At 34.3% G+C, this 25,104-nt stretch overlaps 2 protein-coding genes across 4 annotated transcripts in view; one reads left to right on the plus strand and one right to left on the minus strand.

The window, feature by feature from the left end:
• The window catches only part of LOC122733836 (synaptonemal complex central element protein 1-like), a 45,160-nt gene that overhangs the window by 13,377 nt on the left and 6,679 nt on the right, over positions 1 to 25,104 (minus strand). Inside the window, exon 2 of one of the 3 annotated variants that reach the window (XM_043974543.1) lies at positions 1,294 to 1,441. The exons of 1 other annotated variant lie outside the window; for it this stretch is intronic. The gene's annotated coding sequence lies outside the window, so the exon portion shown is untranslated. Of the gene's footprint in view, positions 1 to 1,129; positions 1,442 to 25,104 lie in introns of all 3 variants that reach the window. One more of the 3 variants, XM_043974542.1, reaches the window with a different exon arrangement.
• On the plus strand, positions 10,497 to 19,119 carry LOC122733837 (high mobility group protein B3-like). The gene is made up of 5 exons (XM_043974545.1): positions 10,497 to 10,602; positions 12,464 to 12,626; positions 13,303 to 13,442; positions 13,825 to 13,999; positions 15,531 to 19,119. Exons 1-5 carry the CDS (start codon positions 10,505 to 10,507, stop codon positions 15,666 to 15,668), a joined length of 714 nt encoding a protein of 237 aa, XP_043830480.1. The 5' UTR covers positions 10,497 to 10,504; the 3' UTR covers positions 15,669 to 19,119.

Genomic DNA, 25,104 nt, shown 5'->3' on the forward strand with positions numbered 1-25,104 from the left:
CAAAATATCTTCATTTATCATTTATTTCTAGTCTAAGATTCTATAGCCTGTCAATGTATCATTGTTATAGTCTTAGGCCTTCACTGCCTAGCTCCCTCTGTTCTCCTTGTGGGTACTGATTACTGTGGGTAAGAGAATTTAGCATCCTGACTTGTAAGTTATCCATTAATTGGGGTCTGAAATCCCTTTTAGAGCTCATATCTGAATTAGAGCTTGTGTCTTAGATGTTTTTGTTAATCCTTTTTTTAGCCTTCTACATCACTAATATATCCCAGGCACTGTGCTAAGTGATGAGAATCTAAAAAAATAATCCCTGACCTCAAAGAGCTTACAATTTAATGGTGTAAACAACATGCAAACAAATATATATTAAGCAAACTTTAACTAGACAAATAGGAATAACAAATGAAAGGCATTGGAATTAACAAGAATTGGGGAAGATTTCCTGTAGAAGGGATTTTAGAATTTTTAGGATTAATGTTATTATGTGTATATATATGTGTGTGTGTATATATATGTATATATATATATATGTTTATGTATAGAGATATATAGATATAACCTATATAAGATTACCTGCTGTCTAGGGGAGGGGGTAGGGAGGGGAGGGAGGGAGAAAAATCTGAAATTGTAAAGCATGTATAAACAAAAGTTGAGAACTATCTTTACATGTAACGGAAAATAAAATATCTCATAAAAAAAAAGATACATATAGAATTTTAAAGGAAGTCCTAAAGATAAGATTAATCGGAGGAGAAAAACTGGCAGCATTCCACTAATGGGATGCATTCACAGAGAATGCATGCAGCCTAACAATGGAGGGTCTTTCAGGGTATTGCCAGGAAACCAGTGTCACAAGATTCAAGAGCAGAGTTGAAGAATAAGGTATAAGAAAACTGGAAAGGAAGGAATAGGATATGTTACAAAAGTCTTTGAATACTGTCAAATATTAAAATATAGCTTTTATAGCTGCCTGGTTTCTACAAACAGATCAGAGAAATTATAATATTATATTTCCCACTAACTAGAAAGAGAACATGATATATCTGCCTGTCTCTTACAACAAACAAGATCAGAGAAATAATGTTTAATTTCTCCTACAAATCAGAGACAGACAGAAAAAATATACCTGTTCTCATGCCAAGCAACTGCAGGACAGATTGTAGGTCCAGTACAGCAAAATCATCAAAAGGGGCTAATGGATTGCACTAGTCAGTCTTTAGCCAAAGCAAATAATGAATCAAATCAAGATGGTCTGAATCTAATTCAAAAAGCTGGTGTAAGTTGTGGTACCAAGTTTCAGAGGGACAGTAGGATGGGCTACACAGTTTTGCATCTGTCTTGCCTGTCAGTTTGTAACATCACCATACAGGATACAGTGGAGAGGAGCATGGATGACTTTACTGCAGCAGCTCCTATGGACTTCGGTGAAGCTGGCCACCTAAGAAAGAAGACAGATATAGCTACCACCAAGACCACCACTAAACATCAACCTAGCACAAATCCAAAAGGATGTTAAACTTGAATTTTGAGGTTTGAAGACAATGATGAAGCAAAGGTTGATGAAGGAGGTTGTGGGAGTTCTAATTACAAAATTAAATAGTTTGGATTTGAAGATTGCAGTGAAAGTGGGAAAGAGATAGTTGGAGGCAGCTAGGTGGTGCAGTGGATAAAGCACCAGCCTTGGATTCAGGAGGACCTGAGTTCAAATGTGACCTCAAACACTTGACACTCACTAGCTGTGTGAGGCTGGGCAAGTCTCTCAACCTCCACCGCCCCAACAAAGAGAGAGACAGAGAGAGAGAGAGAGAGAGAGAGAGAGAGAGAGAGAGAGAGAGAGAGAGAGAGAGAGGACAGGGATGATGATAACTAGCAAGCAGAGAGAAAAGCAAGCAAAAAAAAGAAAACTAAATCAGCATCATCAGTCTACTTTCAACCTCCCACCGAAAGCAATGATAGATAATTATTCCCAGGATAGTCAATCTAATGTAAATCCAGAGGATTTACCTGGTGTGCCTGGAAACATAAAGAAGACCACAAATAAACAAGAAGATAAATCAAAGGAAAACACAAGGAAGATTTTTAGTGGCCCCCAAACAATAACCTACAAAAGCTGTTTATAATGCTAGAAATTGGAATCATTCAGAATCAAAGGAACTCACAGCCCCACCAGTATTGAAAACTCAGAGTGGCCCATTATACACTGTTGTTCAGCATGTGAAACACTTCAACAATGTAGTGGAGTTTAGTGAAAATCAGGAAATTCTTTGATGTAACCCAAAGAACTTCTGGGTTATGCTAGCCCTGTAACATTATGATGTGGTAATAACACATGGAAAGTTAATTTTAAATGGCAAATTTAATATAATTGAATTCTGTGATGATTAAAAATGTAAGAGATATAAGGGGCAGCTAGGTGGTACAGTGGATAAAGCACTGGCCCTGGATTCAGGAGTACCTGAGTTCAAATCCAGCCTCAGACACTTGACACTAGCTGTGTGACCCTGGGCAAGTCACTTAACCCCAACTGCTTCACTAAAAATTTTTTTTAAAATACAAAAAAAATGTAAGAGATATAGTTTTGGCGTAATTTAATCATTTTAGTAATGTGGCTAGTTGTTACCTCTATCAGACCAAATACCTCTCATGGCCGTGTGGTCACAGATCATATGCCCTTTGAAAAGGTGCTCCTGACTGATGCCTGATCACCTCTGATTGGTGAACTTAATCACCACCTCACCCAGAAAGGGTGGAAAAGTGAAAAAACAATTTAAAATAAGTGTTCTGAAATAATTCCTGGTTACAAAAGAAAACATGAACCCTTGTTGTTGGCTTATTTTAGAATCTTTTTGACCCCATTTGAGGTATTGAAGTACTTTGCCAATTCTTTCTCACATTTGTTTCAATAATTTATGTGTGTATGTATGTATGTACGCATGTGTGTATGTATATGTGTGTATTTGACTATATGGGATAGCACTTATTGCGTTTTTTTAGATTTTATATTTTTGAGGTAGAGGAAGAAGTGTTGGTAACAAAGCTTGTTTTCACCAAACCATATCTGCAAATATTGTGAGGAGGTTTAAATGATCTGTAAGAGGTGAGACTCAAAATACAGTTTTATGTGAGTCTAAGCCTGTTTATGAAATGAATGAATGCTTATTTGAGAAATAACACCTTTAGTCATTTTAAATCTATTATATGATCCAATTATTCTAAAACTTTTTAAAACAGACTGACATGAATATAGTATATACATTTTTTTCATACAAAAATAGGGGAAAATATTCTTTCAAACTATTAAACATGACTTATTTTCTTGGAGCCAAGATCCAAAGTTTGTGGTGTGGTGTGGGTTTTTTATTAGTACAGTGTTTTTAAATACCTTTTTTACCTTGATGTGATTTTATTCATGCATTATCAGTCTTGCACAAAGTCAAGCCATAGTTTGTCATGTCTTTTTTTTTTTTGTCAGGACAATGAGGGTTAAGTGACTTGCCCAAGGTCACATGTATCTGAGGTCACATTTGAACTCAGGACCTCTGATCCAGGGCTGGTGCTTTATCCACTGTGCCACCTAGCTGCCCCTATCATGTCTTGATTAGACTTTGGCTGTCTTGACATTGTAACTAACAATTCCAGATCCCTTTTTCTCATCTTCACATAGCAAGTACTATTGAGTCTTTCAACTTTTGAGGCTTTTTACTTTATAAGCTTCATTCACTTCTTCAGTTTTTACCATTTGGCTACTGTGAAAGAATTTGCAGAATTTGTTAGATATAAACATGAAAAAAGAATTAAGACTATTTACTGGTTTTGGAGGCAGAGTGACAGGGAAAGAAATATATATCTCTACAATGACTTGGAGAAAGAAATGGAAAACTACTCCAGCACTCTTGCCAAGAAAGCCCCAGTCATAAAAAGTTAGAAACAACTGTTGTGGGCCTAGCGTACCCCAGAAGTTCTCTGGGGCAAATCAGAGAACCTTCTCCTTGAGAAACTAAACCAAAGGACAGACACACCTAAAGAGGTAAGTGGCATTGGGACTGAGCTAACTCCAGAACCACCACCCTTCATTCCAGTCTTCCCCACCTCTTAGGGAGACAAGTTTAGGTGTGGCTGCTGCCTTTGTGGCATGAAGAGGACAGAGACGGCTTGAGAGTTCCAGAGTCACCCCTCACCCAACTTTACCCCGACACCACCAGTGGGGGGATGGTCCTCCCCCAATAAGGGAACTTTCCACAGTCAGATGATCACCTCATTGGACCAGCATTCGTCCTCTATAAAAGAATCTGCCTGTCTTCTGCTCGAGGATTTATCTCTTGGTTTCCTTTCCCTAGTGCCTAAACAAAGTATTATTTTATTGTAATTAGATTTGTGTGCAAGAGGGTGTCATTCTTTAAAGAGGAATTCCTAAGAGCCCTATTCCAAACCCCACATCAATTTCCCCCATAACAATTAAACAACCCAACAAGATGCATATGAAACACCTATTGATATTACTTTATTCTTTCTTTCTTTATTTAGATGGTACCTTTTAGTAAAATGTAGTTCCACTGATTATCTCTTTTAATTAGGTATGTTTTTTTCATGTGTCTCCTCTGAAATCAAGATTGCTACCCCTTCCTTTTTACTTCAACTGAAGCATAGCAGATTCTGCTCTGGCCCCTTCTTAACTCCATCTCTCTCTCTCTCTCTCTCTCTCTCTCTCTCTCTCTCTCTCTCTCTCTCTCTCTCTCTCTATATATATATATATATATATATATATATATATATATATGTATATATATATATGTATATATGTATATATTCTTTTTCAAATGTATTTCTTATAAACAATATGTTTTATGACACAAATATGGTGGTGATACCAAAACCAGGCAAAGCAAAAACAGAGAAAGAAAATTATAGACCAATTTCCCTAATGAATATTGATGCTAAAATCTTAAATAAGATATTAGCAAGGAGATTACAGCAAGTGATCACCAGGATAATACACTATTACCAGGTAGGATTTATACCAGGAATGCAGGGCTGCTTCAACATTAGGAAAACTATTAACATAATTAACCACATCAATAAGAAAACCAACCAAAATCATATGATTATCTCAATAGCTGCAGAGAAAGCTTTTGAAAAAATACAGCACCCATTCCTAATAAAAACACTAGAGAGTTTAGGAATAGGTGGAGCTTTCCTTAAAATAATAAACAGCATCTACCTAAAACCATCAGCAAGTATTATATGCAATGGAGATAAATTAGAGGCCTTCCCAATAAGATCAGGGGTGAAACAGGGATGTCCATTATCACCCCTATTATTTAATATTGTACTAGAAATGTTAGCTTTAGCAATCAGAGAAGAGAAAGGAATTAAAGGAATTAGAATAGGCAAGGAGGAAACAAAACTATCACTCTTTGCAGATGATATGATGGTATACTTAAAGAATCCTAGAGAATCAACTAAAAAATTACTTGAAACAATTAACAACTTTAGCAAAGTAGCAGGATATAAAATAAATCCACATAAATCATCAGCATTTCTATACATGACCAACAAAGTCCAGCAGCAAGAGATAGAAAGAGAAATTCCATTTAAAGTAACAGAAGATAATATAAAATACTTGGGAGTCTACTTGCCAAGACAAACCCAGGAACTCTATGAACACAACTGCTAAACACTCTTCACACAAATCACATCAGATCTAAATAACTGGAAAGATATCAATTGCTCATGGACAGGCAGAGCTAATATAGTAAAAATTACAAGACTGCCTAAATTAATTTACTTATTCAGTGCCATGCCAATCAGACTACCTAAAAATTATTTTATAGAGCTAGAAAAAATAATAACAAAATTCATGTGGAAAAATAAAAAATCAAAAATATCTAGGGAAATAATGAAAAAAATTCACAGGAAGGTGGGTTAGCAGTACCAAACCTGGAGCTTTACTATAAAGCCGCAGTCATCAAAACTATCTGGTACTGGCTAAGAAATAGAGTGGTAGATCAATGGAATAGGCTGGGCACAGGAAACGAAGTAGTAAATGACAGTAGTAATGTAGTGTTTGATAAACCCAAAGGCTCCAGCTTCTGGGATAGGAACTCAGTATTTGACAAAAACTGCTGGGAAAACTGGAAGATAGTATGGCAGAAATTAGGCATAGACCAACACCTTACACCTTATACTAAAATAAGTTCAAAATGGATACACGATTTAGACATAAGAGGTGATACCATAGATAAATTAGGAGAGAAAGGAATAGGATACCTATCAGATCTTTGGAAAGGAAAACAGTTTATGACTAAACAAGAGATAGAGTATATTACAAAATGCAAAATGGATGATTTTGATTACATTAAATTAAAAAAATTTTGTACAAACAGAAACAATGCATCCAAAATTAGAAGGGAGGCAGAAAGCTAGGAAACAATTTTTATGGCCAGTACTTCTGATAAAGGCCTCATTTCTAAACTATATAGGGAACTAAATCAAATTTATAAGAATCCAAGTCATTCCCCAATTGAGAAATGGTCAAAGGATATGAACAGGCAGTTTTCTGATCAAGAAACCAAAGCTATCTATTCCCATATGAAAAAATGCTCTAAATCTCTAATGATTAGAGAGATGCAAATTAAAACAACTCTGAGGTACCACCTGACACCTATCAGATTGGCTAAAATGACAAAAAAGGAAAATAATAAATCTTGGAGAAGCTGTGGAAAAATTGGAACACCAATGCATTGTTGGTGGAGCTGTGAACTGATCCAACCATTGTGGAGAGCAATTTGGAATTATGCCCAAAGGCGATAAAGCTGTGCATACCCAGCAATACCACTTTTGGGTCTTTTTCCCAAAGAAATCATGGAAAGGGGAAAGGGACCCACATGTACAAAAATATCAATAGCTGCTCTTTATGTAGTGGCAAGAAATTGGAAGTTCCCCATCAATTGGGAAATGGCTGGACAAGTGGTGGTATATGAATACAATGGAATACTATTGTGCTATAAGGAATGATGAGCAGGAGGAGTTCAGAGAAACCTGGAGGGTCTTGCATGAGCTGATGATGAGTGAGATGAACAGAACCAGAAGAACATTGTACACAGTATCATCAACACTGAGTGTTGATCTACTGTGATGGACTATATTCTTCTCACCAATGCAATGGTACAGAAGAGTTCCAGGAAACTCGTGATAGAAGAGGATCTCCAAATCCAAGAAAAAAAAAAAGAACTGGGGAGTATAGATGCTGAATGAACCATACTATTTCTTTTGTTTTTGATGCTGTTGTTTTTTTCTATTTTGAGGTTTTTCATCATTGCTCTGATTTTTTCTCTTATAGCATGACTAATGCAGAAATATGATTGTTATTATGAGTGTGTTTATATATATATATATATATAACCTATATCAGATTACCTGCTGTTTAGGAGAAGGGGGAGGGAGTGAAGGAAGGGAGAAAAATCTGAAATTGGAAAGCTTGTATAAACAAAAGTTGAGAACTATGTTTACATGTAACAGGAAAAAAGATAAAATACTTTATTAATTTTTTAAAAACCAATATGTTGGATCTTGGTTCCTAATCCATTCTGATGTTTTTGTTGTATACAAGTGAGTTCATACATTCATATTCACAAATAAAATTTCTAATTGTGTTATTTTTCTAAAAGTGTTATTTTCTTCAGTATTTTTGTGACTTACCAAGCTATAACCTAGCTATTAATTATCTTTTGGGGGGGTTTGCATTGCTTTTGTTTCTTTTCCCAATTTTTTCTTTACCACTCTTATTTTAAAAAAATATTTTGTGGGGGCAGCTAGGTGGAGCAGTAGATAAAGCACTGGCCTTGGATGCAGAAGGACCTGAGTTAAATCCAGCCTCAGACACTACTAGCTGTGTGACCCCGGGCAAGTCATTGCCCCAACCCCGCCACCCCCCCCCCAAAATTTGCTCCTTATTTAACTTTTTCAGAGATTATTGTGTATATGTCAAATATCCTTTTTTTTCTTTAAGGCTTTGCTTGTAACTGTTTTCACATTGATTCCATCTTCTGACTTTTTTTATCTTGAGCTTCCATGTTACCAGAGAAATTTTTTATAGTAGGGGTATTTTTGTACTTTTTATTTATTCATTTTCCCAGACTCTTTCTTGACTTTGAACTTTGAACTGTAACTTAAGGTTACAGTCTTCTTACTTTCAGGGAGTTGGGCTTGGGTGGTGGGAAGGAGAGTGTCACAAGCTTTAGGCTTGTTTGTGACACTTCTGGGGATCTTTAAGTTTCCAGTGCTTCCAAGGTGATAGGGAGAAGCATTTTCACTGCTTTCCTGGGTCCATTCTTCCTTGAAGCCACAAACACCACCAGTCCTCTCCAGTCTGTAACTAAGGAGAGGCAATGGAGTTAGTCAACAAAGTTCAGTCCTGTGCAACCAGTAGTCCAATCTCCTTGCTATTTCTCTAGGCTGAAAATTTCTGAAGCTGCTACTGCTGTTCTTGCAGCTACATCCAATGTCCCCAAGTAGTGTTGCTTCATGATTTCTGTGACCACCACTGTGTCTCATACCTCTTCTTTTGACTTCCTAAGTTTTCATAGATTGGAAAAATGTCACACCCCAACTTATTTTTGCCTATTATACTAAAAAATCCTACTTCATGCATTATTTTAGTTTTTTCGAAAGGAATGTTGAGAGAATTTGACTAGAAGTCTCCCTCTACTTACCATCCTGGGTTGGCCAGTGGTAATAATCTTGGCAATAAGAAAGTTAGGAAAAAGGTATGGACTGGGAAAAAATATTGAGTTCAGTTTTGATTGTGTTGAGTTTATGATAGGAGATAATATAATATCATAGTAGATAATGTTTAGATAGTTAGCACTTAAAATGTGCAAGCTTTGTGCTTTACAATTATTATCTCATTTAATCTTCACAATGACCCTTGGTATGTATTTTACAGATAAGCAAACTGAGGGAACTAGTAGACAGTGTGTACAAAAACAGTGTTGTACAAAACCTATAAATAAGAGAGTATCAAGAAGATGCTTGATTGTATAAGAGAATAGGATGGAGGGAAATATGGTTAGCAATCATAACTGTGAATGTGATTAAAAAAACCATAAAATGGAAGAGGATTGCATAATAAATTAGAAACCAGAGTCCAACAACATGTTATTTACAGGAAACAAAAACAGATACACATAAAGTTAAAAATAAGGAAGCTGATGGGGGCAGCTAGGTGGCATAGTGGACAAAGCCCCAGCCCCCTGGATTCAGCAGGACCTGAGTTCAAATTTGGCTTCAGTGACTTGACACTTACTAACTGTGTGACCCTGGGTAAGTCACTTAACCCTCATTGCCCCACCAAAAAAAATAAATAAGGGAGTAGAATCTATCGTTTTGTTGTTGTTTTGTGAGTTTTATTTATTACTATTTTTATCATTGGTTTTGTTTATGTGATAGTACAGTAACAATTTAGGAGTCTTATACCCTTGGGTAGATGTTTGTGTGTTTTTTAAATTTTCTTATGAATATAATAAACATTTTTCTTTATAGTTTTGGGTTTCAATTTTTATCCTTCCTTTCCTCCCTCTCCTTCGCCATCCCTGAGGTGACAATCAGATGTTTGTGTGTGTATGTGTGTATCTTGTTGGCAGCTACTTCTGAAATATTTCACTAATCTTTTAAATTAAATTTTATTTTCCAAATAAGCATCTAAGGGGGCAGCTAGGTGGTGCAGTGTATAAAGCACAGGCCCTGGATTCATGAGGACCCGAGTTCAAATCCTTCCTCAGACACTTGACAATTACTAGCTGTGTGACCCTGCGCAAGTCACACCACCCCAAAAAAGCACATAAAACTGGTGACAAATTTACTGTTCAAATGGAAATGTAGTATCCTTAAATAACAATGGTAGGAGCAACATGATCTTGGTGCCATTTCCTTCTCATTTTAGAGATGAGAAAACTGAGGCAAATTGGGTTAAACAAACTGTCCGAAAGTTTCTGAGATGTCATATGAACTCAGGTCCTCCTAATTCCAGGTACAGCACGCTATCCACGGAGACCTGGCTGTCCAAATGTTTCAATAGATATTATTTTGTTGGTCAGAGACTGGTTGAAAGTACAAAGACCGCATGGTTTTTGTTTGTCTTACCTTTTGGTTTAGATATTAGAATATTCGAGGTTTTAATTTTTAATTTGTTGTAGGAGTAGCTTTTGGAATATAGTCTTATATTCTTACTAAAATTTTTCATTCTGTGGTAGATTTTTTCTTAACTCGATTTTCGAATTAATATTAATTTTGTTTCTTAATATGTTTTTGTCAAATATCTGCAGGGTTTTTCTCCCAAAGATTTAGTTTACTTTTTTTTAAATCACAGTTTTTGGCGGGTTGTTTAATTCAAATGTTTTTTTAATATTTTATCCAATCACCAGCTCCATCTGCTTTATACGCATGTGGGCTGAGGCCAGTGGTTGTTCGAAGAGACTGTTTTAACCATGGTGACTGCCAGCCAATGAGGAGGCTCTCGTGGAATCAGATATCGCGAGGTTTAGGGAATTTTTTTAGCCCCCTCGTTGTGCCTTGCGTTATACAGACTAGCGAACAATACAGGTACGTTTTTGCTCCGCCTGCTTCTGTCGCACTCCCGCTTCCTGGCTGCATTCGCGTATTCTCTTATAAACCTTTGCCTTTTTTTTTTCACCCTTGTTCAGCCTTCTTTTTTTCGTTATTGTCCTTTTCTCCTTTATCGTTTGCTTTCTTACACTTTTTTTGCATGAAAGTCTATAATTTGTATTAAGCTATTTTGTTTTACTAAACTTAAGATTCGTTCGTTTGAATACTGGAACTTACATTTACTAAAATATTTTATTCTACTCTAGGGTTTGGCGAAAATATTGTAATATAGTGATATTTTTAAAGTTAAGTGCAATTTACAAGACAGTTTTTAAGAAGATATGGAATTTTAAAATGAGTCCAAACTGTCTTTGTTATAACGTTTTAAGCTATGTAAAAATGTTTTATATATTGAAAATGAATGTTAAACTGTTTAAGAAAATTGAAAGAGAATTGTGTATTCACTCAAATCAATGGAAATCTGTACTTTTTCTTTAAATATCAATTGCATTTATTGAAGATTAAGTCTTAGCACAGATTCGTTAATGCACACTAAAGAATATGATTAATTCCATGTGTTCCTTCTAATTTAAAATGACCGTTTTAATTGCAAATTTGCTATTATCATAACCAAAGTTAGACGATATTTATATGTTGAATTCATTTTTATGCTTTCTTTAAAAAAAACACCTTTGCAGTTAATTTATTTTATTTACTTGAATTCTAAATGGCTGAAAGGGAGGCTTTGTTGTGTACAGTAATAAAACCAGGATTTTCTTCACGAGAGCCCCTAAAACTAACCTCCCCAAAAACCCTAGTGCAAATCTCTGAATTTTAAAATGTCCTGAAAATAATTTATCTCCAGCCATCAAACAGCAATTTTTAGGGGGAGGAGTGTGGCTTTGTTAAGAATAGCGGTGTGAGCACGGAGAAGCCATTTTAGTTAAACAGAACAGCCACCGCGGCCATTGCACGACTTGCCATAAAGCAATACATTGAAGATTAATATTTGCCTTTAAAATTCTTTATCCTTTGCTCCAACCCCAAAATAATACAAAACCACAGAAAACAAAAAATATTTCCTATTAAAATACTTAATTGAAACATAAAAGATTGGCTTTTACAAGAATATAAACATTGACAAAAATTTTAACCTATTCTAATCAACTTTCTCAGTGTAACCCCAAAAAATTATTAATGCTACAAAGATTAATTATATATTTAAATATTTGTGTGTATATATATATATATCTTATATACATTCAAGTTGAATAAAGTAGACTTATACCAAAGGATTCCTTTAAAAAAAACAAACTGACAACGTTATTAAAACATTTTCCATTATGAAATCAACTAAAACAAAAAGGAAAAGCTTTGTAGGTAATTATTTTCAGTTTAAAAAACCGATTTGCAAAGTTAAATGAACTGTTTTCTTTATCTGTAAACTTTCTTGTTAAAACTTTATACTAATAAGAAACTTTAATCCATTGGGAGTTTTTTATTCTTAAAACCATTAACCCAGAAACTTCTTTGAACATTACTAAGTTATATCACATTTATTTGAGAGAAGAAATAAGTAAACCTGAGTTCACATTTAGGCTCAGGCACTTGCCTCTATTCATGTGTGAAATGGGAATTATTGTGAGGATTAAATAAATAATTGTATACTGGCACATAATAAGGGAATGTATACATTTTATTATTGTCAAAATAATTATCTTACGCTAAAATTATACACTAAAAACTAAACCCTTTCTACCATATGAAACCAATTATAATTCCTTAGAAACTTCTTTTTTCTTCAAATATGTTTTATGTTGTTTCTTCTACATTTATCATTATCTTTATTTCTAAATAGTTACACACTAGAGATGGCCAAAGGTGACCCAAAGAAACCAAAAGGCAAAATGTCTGCTTATGCCTTCTTTGTACAAACATGCCGTGAGGAACATAAGAAAAAAAATCCTGAAGTTCCTGTCAATTTTGCAGAATTTTCAAAGAAGTGTTCAGAAAGATGGAAGGTAAAATTCTTTATAATTAATTGAATTATCTTATTGATATAAAAAATCTATACACTTATGATTATTTTCTATTAATTTCTTTCACCCTGACAATAATAATCGACTTTTCAAAAAAAACACAGTTCAGTGACACAGTGGACAAAATACTGGGCCTGAAGTCAGGAATACTCATCTTCATGACTCCAATTCTTAGATACTTACTAGCTGTGTGAAAAGTAACTGACATCCCACTCCAGTCAGTATTTTTTCCAAGAAAATCCAAATGGGATCACAGAAAATCAAATATGACTGAAGAATTACTAAACCACAAAAACTTTTTAAAACACCACTTATTTTTAAAAAATAAAACCTTATAATTTGATTAGTCCAGTGCTTGGAAAAACAAAGTAGACTTTTTATTTTAAATTCATATGGCATGTATACTTATCATTACTTAAAACTTGCTAAGCAATGTTTATTTTTAGTGACTCCTATTTTATGTAAAACAACACACCAAATTTCTTACATATTAATTTTAAAAATCAACAGCTATTGTGAACAAAACTGTTTAAAAATATGTAGCTATCAGTTTCCTTTTATTAAAAAGCATAATAACTTATACCTTTAAATTTAGGAAATTTATTTTAAAAGAGTGGTATTAATGCTGTTTTTTAAATATTTTATTTTTTTATTGAAGAATATGTCTGGGAAGGAAAAATCCAAGTTTGATGAAATGGCAAAGGCTGATAAGTTGCGGTATGACAGGGAGATGAAGGATTATGGACCCGCTAAAGGAGGGAAAAAAAAAAAGGATCCTAATGCTCCCAAACGGCCCCCGTAAGTAAAATTTCTGTGTTCAAGAAAAATTTAGACCGTTTCATTTCTTATGGACACATTATTTCTAAATTTCAAAAAGAAAAAATTATTTTGTATCTTTAAGACTTATTATACTCAGAAAAAATTCTCCTGAAATCCAGTGTATTCATGGATTTATTTTTTAATTTTGGCCCAAAATATAATCCCTCTTTTATTGTTACTTTTATAAAATTCTTCAAAGATAAACATCCTTGATTATTGCTTCAGTAGTTCTTTCTTTAAAATGATGAATGTCTTAATTTTTTTAAAAGCCATTAATGAACCATCCTTTAAAAAAAAGAGAGAACCCTAAATTTTGTTGGGAGTCAAATAACTAAGATTATGTTCTATAACTTTCTCCAAGGTCTGGCTTCTTTCTATTCTGTTCAGAATTTCGCCCCAAGATAAAATCTACAAACCCTGGGATATCCATTGGGGATGTAGCAAAAAAGCTTGGTGAGATGTGGAATAATCTAAGTGATAGTGAAAAACAGCCATACAACAATAAGGCAGCAAAACTGAAGGAAAAATACGAAAAGGTAAGTTAAATGCCATCAAATAACATAACCCTTACTTGCTTTCCAAAAAATTACTTAATTCATATTTTAATATTTCCAACTACTTTAACTGAATTTGTTTCCTGCTTTTCTTCTAATTCTTACTATTATATATCTGTTTTTTCCTTTGATTAGTTTCCCAACTTCATAGTGAACTTTCTTTCCCTTTCCTATTGACAACACCATCATATTTGATTATCTGTTTATCACAATTAACCAGGTCTTCATGCCAAATGCTTTGGGAAATGCTCATTTCCTTCAAATAATAATCCATGATATTGACTTTCAACATCCTCTCAAGTACTTTTGTGAGGTTTTTATGACCTAATACATACTTAGCTTAGGTCTATTTTTGCTTTTATTTTGCCTGAGATCATGATTACTACCCTGTGTTGTTTTTTTTTAACCTCACAAGCATAGATTTGCATCAGCCCCTTAGGTTTATATCCTTTTGTCTTTCTGTTTCAAGTGTGTTTCTATTAAATTATATCTAATTTCTAATTCATTCTACTGTCATCTTCATTCATCTGATTTCCATCTCTTATTCTTTTTGTTTGTGAGGCAATGAGGATTAAGTGACTTGCTCAGGATCACATAGCTATTGTTAAGTGTCTGGGCTTATATTTGAACTCAAGCCCTTCTGAATCCACTGCTCATTTCTTATTCTTTTGACATTTCTTTTTTTTCCATGACTTAAGAGTCTGTTTTACTTCTTTCCTAAAGAACAGTCCCTTTCATTCCTTACTATTTTACCTATAAATCCATATCCTTTGCCTTCTGGAATATTGTGTTCCAAACTCTTTGCTCCTTTATAATGGTAGCTGATAAATCATGTGTTTTTGGAATTTCTTTTATGAAATAACCAGTAGGGTCTTTCCATTTCCATTTTGCCCTTAGGTTCTAAGAGGTGTTGTTCCAGGATCTCAGGGATAAGCTAGGAACTTGTAGGCTTTTAGTGCCTCCAGACTGGTCTGATTCAGGACAGTCTCCGATTGCTGCCTGTGGTCTGAGCCCTGGATAGATTGTTGCTTAACTCTTTCTTTATCAGGCAGCTCTGTTGGCTCAGAGAAGAATTGAGTAGTTTTCCTTTTGTACAGGGGTGTTTGCCCTGGTTATTCCTCCACAGGCTGGGATAGGATAGATGCTTTGAAGCATGCTGCCTCTAAAGTTTTCCTGTCTTTTTACACTGTCCAGGGCCTCCATAGCCAGGAACATAATACTGTGGGCAAGTCTCTTTCTCAGTCTGTTCTGCATCTCCAATCTATTTCTTTTCCAGTTTCTCTGGTCACTAATCTGTCCGATGATTTATTCCCTACCAATACCACGGCCTAGTTTCCCTCATCTTAAAAAAAAAATCTTAATCTTAACTTGAGTGTGATTTCATATTTTCCCAAGGGAAAAAGGCATTTTTAGTTCAGACATTTTAATTCTTCAAAGAAACATTATGTATCTAGTTCACATCTTCTTCCACATAGTTATTTGACACATAATTCTCTAATTGCTTCTCATACAGGATGTGGCTGATTATAAATCCAAAGGAAAGTTTGATAGTGCAAAGGGAACAGCTAAAGCTTCCAGGAAAAAGGTAGAGGAGGAAGACGAGGAAGAAGAAGAGGAAGATGAGGAAGATGAGGAAGATGACGATGAATAAAACTATATATTTGTCTTAAATCATAGAGTTAGGGAAACACTAAAGCGTCTTTATTGATACGGTGTCTACTGCATTTGTAGCATTTAACTTTTAAAACTGACATTTTACCTGGCTTATGTGTCATGGATATAGGTGTTATGAGCACCTTGAAACTGTATCAAAGTTGTACATATTTCCAAACATTTTAAAAAGGAAATTTAGTGTTTTCCTCTCTCTGTGCACTTTGCCGTTGCTATAACAAAGCATTTTTAAAAGTTACAGGCTTTTGTGTGTGATAATTATGATTACTGGTTAGAAATCCCAAGTTGTAAACTTACACTCTCTCTTTATATCTAGAGGGGAGGGGGTATGTACATATCTCCACATACCCATATAAACATGTATCCACGTTTAAGTATACACACACACACACACACACACATATTGTGTGTGTTTGTATTTATATGTACTAGACAAATTCTCATAAATATTTGGAATTATGACACCTTAGAAAGGAAAAATTTTGATCTTTCATTAGGTGCCATGGCCCAAAGCATGCACTGTTAGAGTAGCTTTATACAACTGTCCATCTAGTTTAAAGTTGTCATTCTGTATATAGTGAAATAGCAGTCTGCTCCCATTCTTAGATGTGGCAAGGGGGTAGGGTTTCAACTGGCATGAAAAGTGGTTTTTTGGTTGTGGTTGTTAAATACTGTCTTTTTAAATGGAAACTTAAAAAAAAAACTAAAGGGACAATGCAGCAATGGAAGTTAAAACATTCTGTACCTAATACTTTGGAACATTTTGTTGATTTTTTTTTGTATGTTTAGAATGCTAAAATGTTTTCCAAACTAAATAAACAGTATTAACATTTTTAAATTGTTTCTTATAAGCTTGAGATTTAATGGCAAATTTTTTAAATTACATAAAAGTCATGTTCTTATTGTAGGATTTTTAGCAGACCAGGAAGATATTTGGGGGAACTACTGATTCAAAATTAAATTTGTCATGAAAAATATTACAAATAATGCTCTAGTGATAAGGTTTCCCTAATTTCAAATCATTAACACTAAATTAACATTGGTTTATATTTAGTTTGATAGGTTTTAGTCATTTTATGTATGTATTAGCACTGGGCTAATGTACAAAATTAAAATTTATTAGTTTCAATAAAAAACCAAAATGATGATACATTAGAAAGTATTGATAGGAAATGAATTTAAACCTGATCTCTTAAAGAACATGTGCGGGGGCAGCTAGGTGGTACAGTGGATAAAGCACTGGCCATGGATTCGGGAGGACCTGAGTTTAAATGTGGCGTTAGACACTTGACACTTAATAGCTATGTGATCTTGGGCAAGTCATTTAACCTTCATTGCCCCAGGGGGAAGGAATATGTCAAAATGTGTTAAATAGTCAAATAGAATGGATGGTCTAAATCTGTTGGTTAATTTCAACTTTCTTTAATATATGGTACATTATTTTAGACAGTTTAACATTTTATCTTTTGTTCAGGATCTTAGTGAAAAGCACCATACATTTGCTTAATTGTGCTAATACTGTGTGAGTAGCTTCTCTGATATGACCTCTACTTAGTAGGATAGGAACCTAAGTTCTGAATTCATAGGAAACTGAATCATGTGGTAAAATTACATACTGAAAATCTGCTGAACTAAAATGTTAAAAGGTAAGATAAGTTTGATTAGCCTATTTCAAACAGCTTATTTAAGCTTTAAAACAACTTATTTGAAACGAAACATTAAAGTTTATTTTTAAAACTGGGAAGCTAATATTATTCAGCATCTCATTATAGTAATTATTTTTTCATTGATTAAAAAACTTTAAAATCCTCAAGTCAAGATTGATTTATTTGAAAACTGTCAAATTTCAACATCAGGATTCCAAAATCAGTGATAACCTCAAGGAATAGTTTTTTTGTACTAAATAAATCATACTGAATTAGAATGTTTTACACCTACTACTGTTATAGTGCCTACTTTGTACTACTACTGGACAAAAGCAGGCTCAGCTTGGCACTTGGCAAATGAGCTCTTCCTGATTTGTTACCCACTTAACTACCCTATGGCTTATCTACTGAATACCTAAGTAAGTATGTGTAAGTAGTTTTAATCTTAAAAATCTAAAATGTTCCCATAAAATATATTAAAAATTCTCAATTTGTGGAGATAAGCAATCATAAATGAAGTTTTATATCTTGGGGTTTTGTGTGTTTGGCAAAGTGACTTGCCCAAGATCACACAACTAGTGAGTGTCAAGTGTCTGAGACCACATTTGAACTCAGGTCCTGCTGAATCCAGGGGGGGGGGGTGCTTTATCCACTGCACCACCTGGCTGCCCCCTGAAAATTTATATCTCAAAAAGTATCCACCCTCCCATTCCCAAACTACAAAACATTTTTGCTGTGTCTGCATTATATCTTGATTTCCTTAGAATGGAGCAACTTGAACTTAGGTCTTCCTGACTTGGGGTTAGTTTTTATTTCATGAAGCTATTACATTTGAATATAACAAACTGACATCAGTTTAATTGTGAAATTTCACTGCATTCAAATACAGAGGAACATGAATTTCTCTGCACATTCTTATATAAACATAATTATGAGCTGTATTAATATTTAATATACATAGATAAGGAGGTAATTGAATCCATATAAATTGACTTTTAAGGTAATCAGAATAGTGAATTTTCTGATATTAATCCATAAATCAGATGGTTATGATATATTCAAAAGTTCTAATACATAATGAGGAAAAAATTATATCTTTTAGATATACTTTTAGTTAATACCCCAATTACTTTGAAAAGCAGACACTGACATTTCTTTGAATTCTACATGTAAATTACTTCTGAAAATCTTTTTACTTTGTAAATTTTCTTCAAACATTAAAACTAGCTTATTTTTTTAGGATAGCAGAAAATCAATGTTTTTATCTTTCAGTTTGAACTACATTTTTATTTTTTAAAGACTGCTAAGTGTTATTTATCCATTATTTATGACAGATATGTCAGTTGCTAAGTGTGAAAAAGTGAACACTGAATGTCTCTGCAGGCTTGTTAAACAGACATAAAAACTTTTGCATATAATATATACCATTTACTGGTTTATTATCTTTCACTTTTATACTTTTTCTCAAAGGTTTCACTGCACTTTCCTTTTACAAGAGTCATCTTTGACAGACATCACTATGTCATAATATGTCCTTAATAATTGCCCAAATCTTAAAACCTATCGAAAAATCTTTTCCAGGAATTTCATCTAATTTTTTTTTGTTCTGTAATACTGTTTGACTCAACAATTGGATCTTTGTGGTTTTCAGTGAGAATATTAAAAAATTTTAGAGTTGGAGGATGGTTGGTTCTTTCTGAAGTGTAGCCACTAAAAATGAGATATTTGAGAAGGATGACACCGAAATGGTATTACTGTTGAATCTGCATGTGAAATAATATAAATTCATCATAATATCCTTGTCTGCTTTATTTAGCCTCATTTTCTGTCAATACAATATTTTTTAAATTATATTAATTAGTTGTTGGAGGATCACAAATATTGATTTTATAACCTTTTTGGTTTGGATTTAAATGAGTCATTTATGGTTATAAGTTTCTGAGTTGATATAATGTTTATTGAAAGGGAAGGGCAGTTGCTATCATGAATAATATAATTTTTTTTGTTTTTTTTAGTGAGGCAATTGTGACTTGCCCAGGGTCACACAGCTAGTAAGTGTTTAGTGTCTGAGGCCGGATTTAAACTCAAGTACTCCTGACTCCAGGGTCGGTGCTCTATCCACTGCGCCATCTAGCTGCCCCTACAATAACCTTTTAAAAACATGGATTAACATGAGCTCTACTGCTGTATGATTAGATAAAAAAACAAGCCAAATTAAATATACTCAGAAAGATGTTTATTCATCTGGAGGTGGATAGCATGCTTTATCATTAGTCCTTTGAGACTGTCATTTTCCTTTTATTACCAATTTTAGCTAATCTAATCTATCAAACTTTTTTTTTTTTTGCCCAGGTCACACTGCTAGTGTCAAGTGTCTGAGGTCAGATTTGAACTCAGGTACTCCTGAATCCAGGGTCAGTGCTTTATCCACTGCACCACCTAGCTGCCCCCTCTATCATACATTTTAAAAGAAGATTAAGTAAACAGTTTTCAGTATAAATACAAAGCCTTTTATGGAAGAACTAATAACTGAGAACTCAGGAAAGACCTCTTAAAGATAGCAACTAGCAAGAATCCTTGAAAGGTTCCAGATAAATGTTGTAAATGCCATTTGTCTTTCGTTTTTTAAAAGTACCAATATTATGATGTTATGAAAGGTGACCAGCAAAGATATTTTAGCTGTTTGTTATGGGCTTGTTAGGGTTAGTCTAGAACTAGGTTTCTGAAGATTTTTAAATGCCAAGATGAGTTATAATTTTGCTTAAAGACAATGGAACCCACTGAATCTTTTGGCAGGGTCAGACATGTTTTAGTACTATCAATTTGGCAATTTTTGAAGAATAGACTGAAGAGGGAGAGGATAGAATCAGAAAGGTCAATTAAGATTGAACTAAGGTATTGACTTTATGAGGGTAGAAAAGGATGAATTAGTGATAGGTTGAAAGGGTATAAGTAACAAGATTTAGCAGATTAAGTTGAAGGCTGATAATGGTATAAAATGGCTGGTAAGTGGTATAAAATACAAACATAAAATATAAAATATAATAATGAATCAGAATGGATTATAAAGTAGAATCAAAAACATGTTTAGAAGATACATACTTGAATCATAAAGATTTGTGAAGAATTAAAACAAGGGGCAAGAGTAAAAATCACTTATGTTTCAGCTGAAATTAAAAAGGGGGAGATAACAAGAATCATGTCAGATAAAGCAACCACAAAAACAGACCTAAGAGATAAAGAGAAACTATTTTATGGTAAAAGGTATTTACTAGCTGTGTGACCCTGGGCAAGTCACTTAGCCCTCATTGCCATGCAAAAAAAAAAAAAAGGTACTGACACAACAAATTAATATATCAGTCATTAATATGGATGCGCTGAAATGTATAGCATCTATTTTTGTTATTTTTAGTTAAAAACAATTTCAACAGTTTTTTTAAATTACAAGTTCTAAATTCTCTTTCCTCTTTACCTTTCTCCCTCCTAGAGAACATGATTTAATATAGACTGTATGTGTGCAGTCATGCAAAACATTTCCGTATTAGTCATGTTGCAAAAGAAAAGACTAGGGGGCAGCTAGATGGTGCAGTGGATAGAGCACAGGCCCTGGATTCAGGAGTACCTGAGTTCAAATCCGACCTCATACAGTTAATACTTACTAGCTGTGTGACCCTGGGCAAGTCACTTAACCCCAATTGCCTTACTAAAAAAAAAAAAGAAAAAAAAAAGGGAAAGACTAAAAAACCCCCAAGAAAAAGAAGCCAAAAAGTTTCCTTCAAACTGTATTGTTGAAAGGATTGAATCATTAACATCACTGTCCACTACTGTTTCTCACTTCACTTTTGCATCAGTTCCCCAGTTTTTCTGAAACTTTCCTTCGTCATTTCTTTCCCTTTTTTTATGCAGGGCAATGAGGGTTAAGTGACTTGCCCAGAGTCACACAGCTAGTAAGTGTCAAGTGTCTGAGGCCACATTTGAACTCAGGTCCTCCTGAATCCAGGGCTGGTGCCTTATCCACTTCACCACCCAGCTGCCCCCTCAAGTCATTTCTTATAGCACAACAGCATTCCATCACAATCATATACCATAAATTGTTCAATAAGTCCCCAACCAACACTCATTCAGTTTTGTTCAGCCATGTGTGGCTCTTTGTGACCCCACGGACCATAGCATGCCAGGCTCTTCTATCCTCTGTTAGATCTTGAAGTCTGTTCAAATTCAAGTTCATTGTTTCCATTACATAATCTGTCCATATAGCTTATCCACCTCAGCTCTCCCTGTAGTCCAACTCTCACAACCATATATTGTTATTAGAAAAAACATGGCTTTGACAACATAGACCTTTGCCAACAAGGTGAGCTCTTCGTTTTAGTAAGAAGTCCAGATGTGTCATAGTTTTTGTTTAAAGCAAGCTTCTCTCAATTTCATGGCTGCAGTCATTGTCTGCAGTTTGAGTCCAAGAATATAAAATCAGACACTGATTTTCTTTCTCTTCTTGCCAGTAAGTGATGGGACAAAATGCCAACATCTTGTGCTTTTTTTTAATGTTAAGATTCAAGCCAGCTTTTACATTTTCCTCTTGATGAGAGTAAAAGACTTTCTGTGGTATCATCTACATAACTAAAATTGTTGCCATTCTCTCTGCAACCTTAATTCTAGCTTTTGATTCATCCAGCCTGGCATCTTACATGATGTATTCTGAATATAAGTTAAATAAATAAGGTGACAATATATGTCCTTGTTATATATACTTTTTCTAATCTTAAACCAAATCTGGTTTTCCATGGAAAAAATATTTGAGGACCTTATTTTATACACAAAAATATGTAACTAGTAACAGATAGATGACAAAGCCAGATACTCATCCACTTCAGTTGTTTAAAATATAGAAAGGACTGGAATTTCCAGACTAAACTGCTTAAATATAATACCTCCATTTCATTATAGTAATTCAGAAAAGAAGTGAACTAATAGTCACCATTGTTTGAAAGGATTCTGATGGGAGTAGCCTATGTTTATATGGCTTACAACTGAACATGTTTTTACAATATGCTTTATATGAAACATTGTCTAATCTGTTCCAAATGTATATATAATTTGGGATTATAAACATACCTCATGGAGGCAGCTAGGTGGTGCAGTGGGTAAAGAACTGGCCCTGAGTATAGGACCTGAGTTCAAATCCGGCCTTAGACACGTGACACTTACTAGCTGTGTGACCCTCATTTGCATAATATTGTATTTAGGGATGAAAAAGCATCTACTTAGCATAAGTACTAGTTATATCAAGATATGATTTTCCTGTAATGAATTTTACTGTTACCAATGTGGGACTATAATCCATGTCTGTTATCTAGAATATATGATCTTTGAGAGGTGAATTCACCTCTCTGATTACTGGAACTTGCTATTTAAGACCTTATGGACTATTAACATATTATTCTGAGGCTGACTCCACATACAGTCAATGAGCCAATAAGCTATGATGCCAACAACCCTTTGAGGTTTTATGTGTAAAGGTGTTCTCAGGGAAACGCTTAGAGAATGACTTTTGTTTTCTTTTTTGGGGGAGAGGGTGAGGCAAATGGGGTTAAGTGACTTGCCCAAGGTCACACAGCTAGTCTGAGGCCACATTTGAACTCACGTCCTCCTGACTCCAGGGCTGGTACTCTATCCACTGCGCCACCTAGCTGCCCCAGAGAATGACTTTTGACAAAAGTTGAGGCTGGATTCTCCTGAGTCAATTTCCCCAATATGACACATGGAATGGAAAGTATCCTACCTGGCTGATTTTAAGGCTGACCCACTGCAATTGGCTATCTATATAACTTCTCCCTGTATTTGACATGGAATTAAGGGAAGAATTAATTCCTGGGTTTTTGTCCTTTTTTTAATATCAAAATTCTATCATCAAAAAAAATTCTAGGGACAGCTAGGTGACTCAGTGGATAGAGCACTGGCCCTGGATTCAGGAGGATCTGAGTTCAAATTCAGTCTCAGACACTTAACCCTTTCTAGCTGTGTGACCCTGGGCAACTCACTTAACCCCAAATGCCTCACCAAAAAAAAAAAACAAGTAACCAAAAAACAAACAAACAAACCTAGAGAACTGAGGAACAGAAAGAAGGTGGACAGTACATCAGAGTACATAAGCATAGCTTCACAAAACTGTAAAAAAAAAATCTATAATCATGTCATGTAATCAGTATGAACACAATATTGGACCTTCATCTTTAAGTTAATACAGAAATATCTGAATTACTATAATGAGATGCACATATAAGATTTAAAACTATTTAGCAGAGGAATTCTAATCTTTTCTATATTTTAAACAACTGAAGTAGATGAGTATCTGGCTTTGTCATCTGTCTGTTTCTAATTATATATTATTGTGTTTAAATGAAGTCCTCAAATGGTTTTTTAAAGATGCAAAAATAATTGGATTATTTAGTTTATGGGACCAAACCATTATCCTATTAATTATTAAAACTGAATCAGAGGGGCAGCTAGGTGGTGCAGTGGATAGAGCACCAGCCTTGGAGTCACGAGGACTCCAAAACCTTTGGTTTTGTTTTTGAAGAATTTAATCAGTTTTTTTTTAAAGACTTGGGAAAAGGGGCAGGGGTTGGAGGGAAATCTTTTTATCAAGACATCTCCTAATAAGGCCTTGAACTATATTATCACCAAGGATGCTTTCTGATTTGTGTATCAAAAGCCACATCCTTGACCCCTGGAATTCCTCCCCTCTTCACTTGGGAATGTGAGCCACTGACTTATTTCTTTGTAAGTCTACCTTTTCCTCCAAATTCCTTACCTGCCTTTTTTTAAACTATTATATAAACCCTTGTAATCTGTTGTCTAGCATCCTATTCAGCAATAGGCTAGATAGCACCCATGATCATGTCAAGTTTTCTTCCCTGTTTAATAAAACCTTTCTTTTAATTTTCACAGGCATTGCAGTTGTTTTAATTTGCATTTCTCTGATAAATCATCGCTTAGAGGATTTTTTCATATGACTATAGATAACTGATTTCTTCTTCTGAAAACTTTCCTGTTAATATCTTTTCACTATTTAGTAACTCATGAATGACTTGTATGCTTATGCTCATAAATGATTCTGTCACATATTTGAGAAATGAGGCTTTTATCAGAGAAAATAGCTGTAAATTTTCCCCCACCTTTGTGCTTTTCTTATAATCTTGGCAGTCTTTCTTATAGTCTTGGCAATCTTTGTTTGTACAAATGTAAAATAATCTAAGTTACCTATTTTTACCTCCCCCAATTTTTTCTGTCTTTTTTGGTCATAAATTCTTCCCTTTTCAAAATATCAGAAAAATAAAAATTTCCATGCTTCCCTGATTTGTTTATATCAACCTTTATGTCTAAATTATGTACCCATTTTGACCTTATCTTGGCATATCACTACATATGTATGAGAGTTTTGACCAAACTGCTTTCTAATTTCCCAGTAATTTTTGTCAGGAAATTGGAGTTTGGGGCTTTACAAAATACTAGATTACTATGGCCATTTACTTAAGTGTACTGCATATATTCCACTGATTCACCACTTTGTTTAGCCAAGGTCAGATGACTACTTTGTAAATCTGAGATTTGATATTGCTAAATCACCTGCCTTTACATTTTTTCATTGACTCCCTTGATATTCTTAATCTTTTATTCTTCCAGATGAGTTTTATTTTTTCTAGCTCTACAAAGTTTTAGTAGTTGGACTGATATGGCACTGAATAAATTACTTCAGGATTGTAATTT

The sequence above is a fragment of the Dromiciops gliroides genome, chromosome X, assembly GCF_019393635.1.
Source record: "Dromiciops gliroides isolate mDroGli1 chromosome X, mDroGli1.pri, whole genome shotgun sequence".
NCBI lineage: Eukaryota > Metazoa > Chordata > Mammalia > Microbiotheria > Microbiotheriidae > Dromiciops > Dromiciops gliroides.